The sequence below is a fragment of the Condylura cristata genome, unplaced genomic scaffold, assembly GCF_000260355.1.
Source record: "Condylura cristata isolate star-nosed mole 26May11 unplaced genomic scaffold, ConCri1.0 scaffold00001, whole genome shotgun sequence".
Taxonomy (NCBI): Eukaryota; Metazoa; Chordata; class Mammalia; order Eulipotyphla; family Talpidae; genus Condylura; species Condylura cristata.
Window position 1 is genome coordinate 70977055 of NW_004567102.1, and position 9360 is coordinate 70986414.

The 9360-nt window shown below is 47.1% G+C and overlaps 1 protein-coding gene across 1 annotated transcript; it reads left to right on the top strand.

Annotated features, from left to right (window-relative positions):
* The first annotated feature begins 6 nt into the window (after positions 1 to 6).
* On the top strand, positions 7 to 3218 carry SLC35D3 (solute carrier family 35, member D3). Its single transcript, XM_004673885.2, has 2 exons — positions 7 to 538; positions 1550 to 3218. Exons 1-2 carry the CDS (start codon positions 100 to 102, stop codon positions 2368 to 2370), a joined length of 1260 nt encoding a protein of 419 aa, XP_004673942.1. The 5' UTR covers positions 7 to 99; the 3' UTR covers positions 2371 to 3218.
* The last annotated feature ends 6142 nt before the right edge of the window (positions 3219 to 9360 follow it).

Consider the following 9360-nt stretch of genomic DNA (forward strand, 5'->3'; position numbering starts at 1 on the left):
CCCCCGCCGCCCTCGCGCGGCTGCTCGCGCCTTGCCTCTCCCCTCTACTCCCGCAGATCCCGGAGCTTCGCCACCGCGGGGTGCCGCGGGGCCGGCGCGATGCGGCGGCTGTGCCGGGGCCGGGTACTGGGCATCTCGGTGGCCATCGCGCACGGGGTCTTCTCCGGCTCCCTGAACATCCTACTCAAGTTCCTCATCAGCCGCTACCAGTTCTCCTTCCTGACCCTGGTGCAGTGCCTGACCAGCTCCACGGCGGCGCTCAGCCTGGAGCTGCTGCGGCGCCTCGGGCTCATCGCCGTGCCCCCCTTCGGCCTGAGTCTGGCGCGCTCTTTCGCCGGGGTTGCCGTGCTCTCCACGCTGCAGTCCAGCCTCACGCTCTGGTCCCTGCGCGGCCTCAGCCTGCCCATGTACGTGGTCTTCAAGCGCTGCCTGCCCCTGGTCACCATGCTCATCGGCGTGCTGGTGCTCAAGAACGGGGCGCCCTCGCCGGGGGTGCTCGCTGCCGTGCTCATCACCACCTGCGGCGCGGCGCTGGCAGGTGAGCGGAACCCGCGCCGGCCCCCGGCCCACCCCACCCCGCGGGGCAGAGCCCACGGGGTCCCTCAGCACAAAGGCCACACTTCCAGCAGGGAGACTGAGGCAGAGAGGCTGAGAGGTTTGAGCGCTCGGCTCGCAGGCAGCACTTGTGGGATCCAGTCGAGCCCCTCTCGGCACTCTGGCCTCCTTCCGAGCCACCCCGACCTTGGCCCCGGCTTCCGACCCCCTCCCCAGCCACGCCGCCGAGCACCTTTGCCGTTCCCTTCTACTCCCTCACCCCCCTACACTCCACCCTTCGCCACCGCGGGAGAGGTGGAGCGAGCCGCTAAGCCGGGGCGCTGCAGCCCTCCCAGCTCCAACCTAGACCCAGCCGGAAGGAGGGGGCCGTGAACTTCCTTGGGTCACGCGGGGCCGGTGTGAGTCGGGGGGAGGGGACGAAGGGAGCACAGCTTAGGCCGCCTGAGCTAGTTTGGGGTCCTTCATCCCGCGCGGGGGTGCGGGTGGCGGGGCGAGGCAGAAGGGGGGTGGACTGAGACCCACCTGCGGTCTGGGGTGGGTGAGACCAAGGGAATTGGGAGCCGGTGGGGCGGGAAACCTCTCCCAGGCGGGCTGAAGTGTGTCTTCTTTAACCTTGCTCAGCCATCCCCGGTCACCAGCCACTAGCTGGGGCTCCCTCTTCCTTCTGGTGTCCCCCGACGGGAGGAGTTGGGGGTACCACGTGCCCGTCATGGGCCCTAGTGCCAGCTCAGAGAAGCCACGCACCTACCCCGAAGGCGCTCTCTCGGGGTGCCCCGAAGATTGGGCAAAGAAGGCTCCTGTTCTGCCTTGCACTGGACGTTGACTGAACTTGGCTTTCCCGTTTTATACCAGTGGGCAGAACAGGGGCTCGAACCCCGTCGACTTTCCATACCATTGCCTTGCGCCAGTGAACACCCACCCTCCCAACTCGGTGTCTTCTCTCTTTCCCCCCTGCCCCGGCTCTTGGCTCTTCCGTCCTCCCCGTGCCCTCCAGGAGCCGGCGACCTCACCGGCGACCCCATCGGCTACGTGACGGGAGTCCTGGCGGTACTGGTTCACGCCGCCTACCTGGTGCTGATCCAGAAGGCGAGCGCCGACACCGAGCACGGGCCGCTCACCGCGCAGTACGTCATCGCGGTCTCTGCCACCCCGCTGCTGATCATCTGCTCCGTAGCTAGTACGGACTCTATCCACGCCTGGGCCTTCCCGGGCTGGAAGGACCCGGCCATGGTCTGCATCTTCGTAGCCTGCATCCTGATCGGCTGCGCCATGAATTTCACCACGCTGCACTGCACCTACATCAACTCGGCCGTGACCACCAGCTTCGTGGGAGTAGTGAAGAGCATCGCCACCATCACCGTAGGCATGGTGGCTTTCAGCGACGTGGAGCCCACCTCTCTCTTCATTGCCGGGGTCGTGGTGAACACCCTGGGCTCCATCATTTACTGTGTGGCCAAATTCTTGGAAACCAGAAAGCAAAGCAAATACGAGGACCTGGAGACACAGCCCAGGGGAGGGGAGGCTCAGCCAAGTGGAGACCAGCTGCCGTTTGTCATGGAGGAGCTGCCAGCCGAGGCTGGAAATGGCGGGTCAGAAGGAGAGAAGGCAGCAGGTGGCTCCTCTCTACAGAGCGGGCAGGAGGCGAGCGGCAGCCCCGGCAGAGTCCTGCTGGGGGCCAGGAGCTCTCAGACCTCAGAAGAAATGAGCAAGAGGTCCTTGAAGGATGCCTACCTCGAAGTGTGGAGGTTAGTTAGGGGAACCAAGTATATGAAGAAGGAATACTTGATAGAAAACGAGGAGTTACCCAGTCCTTGAAGAGGAAATGCATAAAATGTATATATGTACACACACTTATTTTATATGTTAAAGATGATGTATTTTAATGAGGAGCCATCGGATGTTGTTCTTTGAGGAGTGGGGAAAGGAAGCAAAGATAGAAACTCAAAGGGACTGACAGCAACGAAATTAGCACTGAGATGAATTATTTAGCATGAGTTTACCTGAGGCATCATGGAGACAAAAGAATGTGCAGGTGCTCTACAACATAAGACAGCAGTTTGAGCTGCAGACTCCTGGCACATTTTATTTTGTCCATATAACCATAAGCGAATATCTGCATGTACTAAGCATCCCTCAGTCACTTTCCAAAGATGAAGTATAAAAGTGACAGCTCGAAAATTAGCTCAGAGGTTACGTACAGGGTGCATTCTGATGATAGTTAGAACTGCAGTTTCTGTGGCCAGCTGGATAAAAAGTATATTCTTGAAAGGACATATATCTACACACTGAATCAATGTTTACTGTTTATAGTCATTGATATATCATGTTGACTCTAATTTTTCACTTGGTTTTAGATACATGCTCTATTGTTCTTATTTATTGGCTTTAATCATGAAGTTGACTTTTAGTAATTACAAAAACATATTTAAAAAGTTGTTTGGGTTCATTGGTTTGTCATATTCATTATTGAATGCCATAAGCTTTTCTACAACCAGTTTTGCTGTGTCTGATAGTGCAGTGGCTGGGTTCCACCTCAGTGTGAACTGGAGCTCAGACAGAAACAGTCTTTTCCAACTCTCCCTGCACATCATAACCCACGTTACAAAAAGAGCAAAGGCTATATTCACATTGTGGTATTTTTCTATCCTAATTTTGTCAAAATAAAGTATGAATCTATCTGCTAAAGAGCATTTGTTAGAATTTGTTTCATGCATGTTTAAATTCAGCTTACGTTTGCCTTCAATGTGGCCAGTATGGGAGCCAGGAGGGAGCCAGGTATGGCTTCCTTCCTTAGTTAGCATGGAGGTGGAGTTTAAAACAACAAAAGTTTCATTTTCCAAGGAAGGAAACTGTTTTAAAAGTAAAATCCTACCTCCTGCTTCAGCCTGAAAGCAGCTTGACATCCCTTAGCCTGGAGCTGGACTGTGGCAGTCGGTGCACCACAGCAGCTGCCTGACTGTCAACTCCTCCTGGGCGAGGCCCTTTGAGAGTGAAGATGATCTTAGGATTTGCAGCATTTTCTTGAGGCTGATGGGAGCATCTTATGTTTTTCTTTATTTTCCTAAAGCCAAGAAAAAAAGCAGAAGTAAAAATTAAGTTCCAGCCCCTCAGTTGGGCTTCACAAGTTGATGAACAAGTGAGACTATGGTGATTTGGTTGGTCCCTGTGACTGGTTTTCGCCGGCAATCGATTGTTCTATAGGTGTCTCTTCGAGCCCCGTAAGATGTAGGAGACTTCGTAGTGAGCAATGGTTGGCCAGGGTTATAATGACTTCTTTAAAAGTAAGGTTAATTTTAATGTCAGCATGGCAGAAAGCAAGACCCTGTTGCAACCTTGTGAAGCTGAGAATTAATGGAAAGCAGCAAAGTTGAACAAAGTATATATATATATATATATTTTTTTTTTAAAGATTTATTTATTTGTACATACAGAACTGGGGTACAGGCCAGAGGCTCAGGGGCGGTGAGAGTTTTCACCAGAGACAGAGCAGGGAGCAGAACAGGCAGATCGATGAAGTACACTGCTGAGAGGAGCAGCGGGCGGGTCAGGAGAGGTCTGCCACGCCATGTGGTCACCTCCGGGGCAGGCGGGAATCGAACTCATGCGGAAGTGGCTTTAGCTTCTCAGTGCAGTGCTTTAACCCGCTGCACCACCAGGGAGGGCCAAAGTATATATTTTTTAAATAGTTCTGTCAAACAAATGGATAGAATGTTTCTCACTGAAAAAAAAAAAATCCTGTTTGATTAAAAATATGTTTGCATTTCCTACCAAAAATTAGCTCCTGTAGAGATTTAGAATCGTCTAGAGACAATAGAAGATATATGTGAATGAATACATAGATGATAGACTATAGATAGATAGGAGTAGATATCAGATATAGGTATGCATATAGATCTCAGAAAGAGATTGGGACTTTAAGATATTGGCCCTAAATCCTATAGGGAAGACTGGCAGGTAGGAAACTCAGGCTAGGTTTTTTTGTTTGTTTGTTTTGTTTTTAAGATTTATTTATTTGTGCATACAGAGCTGGAGTACAGGCCAGAGGGGCAGGGGCAGTGAGAGGATTCACCAGAGACAGGGCGGGGAGCAGAACAGGCAGAACGCTGAAGTACACTGCTGAAGGGAGCAGCGGGCGGGTCAGGAGAGTTCTGCCGTGCCATGTGGGTCACCTCCAGGGCAGGCGGGGTTTGAACTCATGAGGAAGTGGCTTCAGCTTCTCAGTGCTGTGCTTTAACCCACAGTGCCACCAAGGAGCGCCCAGGCTAGGTTTTTATGTTTTCATCTTGAAGCAGATTTGCTTCTTCTTTTTTTGTCAGTCTTTCTTCATAAGACCTTCAACAGATTGAATAAGGCCCAACATCATTATAGAGTATCATCCCCTTTACTATTAGTTTATGTTGGAAATATTGAAACCATGATAAAATTACCTTCATAGCAATATGTACACTACTGTTTAACCAGACAACTGTATATCAGTGTAACCGCGTAGACTGTCATATAAGTTGTCACGTAAAATTAACCACTATGGTAAGAAGGGATAGGATGAGTATGATAGAATAAGAAAAATTCAGCCAGATCAAAAGTGAATGCTTTGTCACATCCACTGTTCTGAGCAAGTCTTGGGGGGCTCTACATGGAGCCAGAAAGCGAACCACAGGCAGGGCGGGATGAGCGTGCCTCAGACTCTCACAGAAGGCACGAGAGAGTCATGTGCTTGGCCTGGCTTATATAATCTTCCATTGCCAATAGAACTTGAGCCCAGGGACAGACTCAGGACCACCCACACCTCTCAATTTTGGCCAGACTTTAAGTTGAGCAGAATGGAAATTTCTGCGGCTCCCCTATATCACTGTGGGAGGGTAATCTCCATTGTTGCTGGACCAGTTACACCTGTGACCCAATGCTGACAGCTCTGATTCTTCCACACATCTGAGATTGAGCCTCCCACACTCTACCCAACTAGGAGTTTGGTTCCTGCCTTGACAGTCTCTTTTTCTCTCTGGTCTTCAAGATGAAGGCCTGCCTCATGTTCACCTGCCCTTCCTCACCTCCTCAGCAGAGCATGATGTGAGGCAGATCTCAGCGCTGGCTCAGCTACAGGCCCCGCCCTAAATGCTGTCTATTCTTCTTGTTAATTTAGGTATAGATCAGTCAGAAACATTAGGGCAGATGATTGTCCGTAGGGTGTGCCCGTTGCTGTCACTTGCTAAGTACAGCTGAAACTGTCCTGTTAAAGTTGATACTTATTGTCAGAAGGGCACATTATCTGTGAGAAATAACACTATTTCATGACTGATTGAAGATTTCCTTCTGTATTTCAGTTAGATAGACCTTTCTGTTATCTAGCAAATGACCATTTAGCATGTATCACCTGTGGTTTAAACAACCATGGTTTTTACCAGTTCCCTTTCTCTTCAGCTTACAATTGTGTTAACTTCCATATTCAGACTTCACTAGTTCACTAGTTACAGGAGAAATACTTTGTATTGTACATTATTATAACTAATAATACCTGATGTTTATTATAAGTGTTTGCTATTGCAAGGTACAGTTGTGTTTTACATGTCTAATTTTCAAAAAATTCATATAGATTAGTGTTGATATTACCCTAGTCACACACAGGATGAAACAATACACAAAGAGGTTAAGTAACATGTCTGAGTCTTGAAGCTGGTAACTTGTATGCCTGGGAAACAATTGAACCAAGGGAGTCTGGCCCAGTGTCCTGTTTCACTACCATCCTCCCATGCAAGACTTTTCCTTTGACAGCATAAAGTTGGAGGTGATGAGAGCAGAGGTAGGCAGTTACAGTACTTAGTAACCTGGCAAGTTAGTGAGCAGGGCCTGGTTAATCCTTTATGTCCAGAAACAAGCTCTGTGTGTGTGTGTGTGTGTACTTAGCTCTGTTTGTGAGCACTAAGGGATGGAGACAGCAGTTGAGGTATCATGAAAGCAGATAAAGAAGGGGGCCATTTACCATTATAAAGTACCCCTTATTATGTTTATTTAATTATTCTTGTTTGCAGTATTGTAAAGTACTATAGACCATGTACCCTCAGGCTCTCCAGGCTTCTGAGTTCATCTCTCCTTTAATATGCAAAAAAATTAATTTAACTCTTTCTCCTTCTACAGCCTTTGGGAGTACAGACCTTTACTAGTAGTTCACTGATCATGCTGTGTTGCTAATTACTTCCTGCTGTGACTAGTAAGCAGGTCACTTGAAAACAACAGCTTAATTAGAATATAATTTATTTGCCATAAATTCCCTCATTTCAAGTGCACACAGGTCATTAATATAGTTAATATAGTTACACAACTGTGCTACCATTGTCACCATCCAGTTATAGAACATTCCCATCATTCCCCCAGGAAATCTTGTACCTGTTAGAAGTCACTATCCATTTCCAGCATGGTCCCTGCCCCTGGAAAACACTAACCTGCCCTCTGTGTCTAAGGCTTTGTCCATTCCAGACTGATTGCTTCTCTTTATTCTGCAATTGCATTTTCAACTCTTCCTCCTACCTCTTCCTGCACTCTCCCTTTTTATATAAGATGCTGTTAGTAAAAAGTTGACAGTAGGAAGTAGTTGACAAGATTTATCAGATACTTGAAGCCCTCTATGAGAAAGGCAGGTCTGTGTAAAGTGGGAAATTTGAAAGCCTCCCTGCCCTTAGAGAATCTGCATTTTCCTTTTTCCTGGGGCCCTGCCCCTGTGAACTGGCAGGGCTCACTCCTCACGAGACTCTCTTCCCATCTCTCTTCTCTTAGACTCAAGTCCCTCTGTTCCTTATATTCTCAAGAAGAGAGCAGGAAAGTTGTAATGGTGTCCTCTAAAATAAAGGAATAGTTGTTCTCCAACAATAATCTTTACTACGTCCTAGGATGTGGGAAGCCACAATTATTATTATTCACGTATTCTGAAATTCCTCAAAAATTTCATAACTGATGCAAGGTTGGTTGGTAAGAAAGTTGGCTGGTAAGAAAGTTGGCTCCCCACTCATCCCAGCCAGCATATGAGCATCAATGCTTTCAGGGCAGGTGGGCTGGCTCCCTCGTTGATTAATCATCTTTTTCTAAAGTAATTCTCATGGACCTCTATGACATCATGCCAGTGATGTTTAGGGGTGAGCTTGTGACTCACTCAGTAAATGAGATGAGTAAGTGTGCTAGGGAAGTGTTCTGGCACATTCTCTATGACAGCAAGAAGCTCTTCAGAAGAGACTCTCTTTGTCTTGCCTTTACAGACAGTTGATGAGGATGTGATGTCTGAAACGATGGCAGCTGCTTTGCAGCCACAAATGGCCAGTCCCCGGGATGAACAACCATATGGTGATGACAACCAAGGGGGTGGGGGTGAGGGTGGGGACCTGTCCCCTCGTCCCTTGATTGTGCTGCTGAGTAAGCAAGCCTGGAGTTTCCTGCTTCATTCACTCTGGTAGACCAAGAAACACTCATTCCTATTCTTATGTCACTGTTTGTTGGACATTCTTTTTCTTCTCATTGAAACAAACTATCATTTAAATTTTCAATATGAAAATTAATTTTACTTCAAAAAGAAAATGCACTTGAAAATCAAAACGTTTTTTTAACTGCAACACCAGTATTCATTCATCCACCCATCATTATTTATTAATTGATTCAACAAACATAAAGCATACATAACATGTCAACTTCTGAACAGTTTGTTGTCTTTTTTATATTTCTTAATAGTAAATGTAACTAGTGGTCTTATATACATGGAAGACTATTTCCAAAAAGGCTGGCTTGACAGTTAAAACCAGTGAAACGTTTTTGAAAGTGCAATACAAGCTCCAAGGTTTATCTTCCAATATTTGTCTGAAGACCTAAACCCGACAATGTGTCCTATATTCACCCACTTTTAAAATGAGCCAGAAACTACAAAAATGGGCAAAAGATATAAACAAGAAGATTTCTTTGTCACAAAGGGGATCAAATGACTTTTATACACACAAAAAGATCTTTCATCTCACTTAAATAGGAAAAAAGCAACTATCATAAAACCATATGTCAGTGAGGCTCTGGGAAACTGACCCTCCCCTTGGTGGCTCGAGGCGGGCATGCTGGTGTGAGCTCTGTAGAAAAGAAAAGGGGTGATAAACAGTGCACCTTCTTGTGGACTCATGGCCCATGCCCCAAAACTCCTATTTTCAAATTTAACCCCAATGATGGTATTTAGAGGTGGGCTTTGGGAAATGATTAGGTCAAGAGGAGGGTGTCTCATAAATGGGATCAGTGCCTTTATAAGGAAAGATGAATTTGCCTCCCTTCTCTGTTCCCAGTCATGTGAAGGTACAAAGAGTAGCTGGCCAGGGAAAGCCAGGAATCAGGCCCTCACACACACTGGATCTGGACTTGATCTTGGACTTCCCAAGCCCTAGAGATGTGAATTTCTGTTGTTTTAGCCACCCAGTTTACGGTATTCTGGCATAACAGCCAAACCCAGACACATTTTATCCAGCAATTAGTTCTAGGAATTTTTCTTAGAGATAGAAATGCAAATGGGCAGGAAAATGTATGTAAAAGGTACAAACCAATGTTTGTCACACCAAAATTTACAAAATTCCTAAATTTCTATTCAAACGGTACTGATTAAATATTTTATGATCTTGCTCAACAGCTGTTATTCAGAAACAAAGACAACATTCTGTTTGGGGATGATCTTCAAAATATGTTAAGAAAAAGTGTATATAAAAGTATTATACACCACTCCCTGGTGGCGCAAAGGGTTAAAGCACTGCTTTATGAAGTTCTCCAAAGCCACTGCAGCATGAGTTCGATACCTGG

What these genes read in the sequence shown, in the direction of transcription:
- SLC35D3 (XM_004673885.2), top strand. Translation starts at nt 100, where the DNA reads ATGCGGCGGCTGTGCCGGGGCCGGGTACTGGGCATCTCGGTGGCCATC. An exon ending in CTGCGGCGCGGCGCTGGCAG is followed by an intron (nt 539 to 1,549) that starts GTGAGCGGAACC and finishes CGTGCCCTCCAG; the next exon opens with GAGCCGGCGACCTCACCGGC.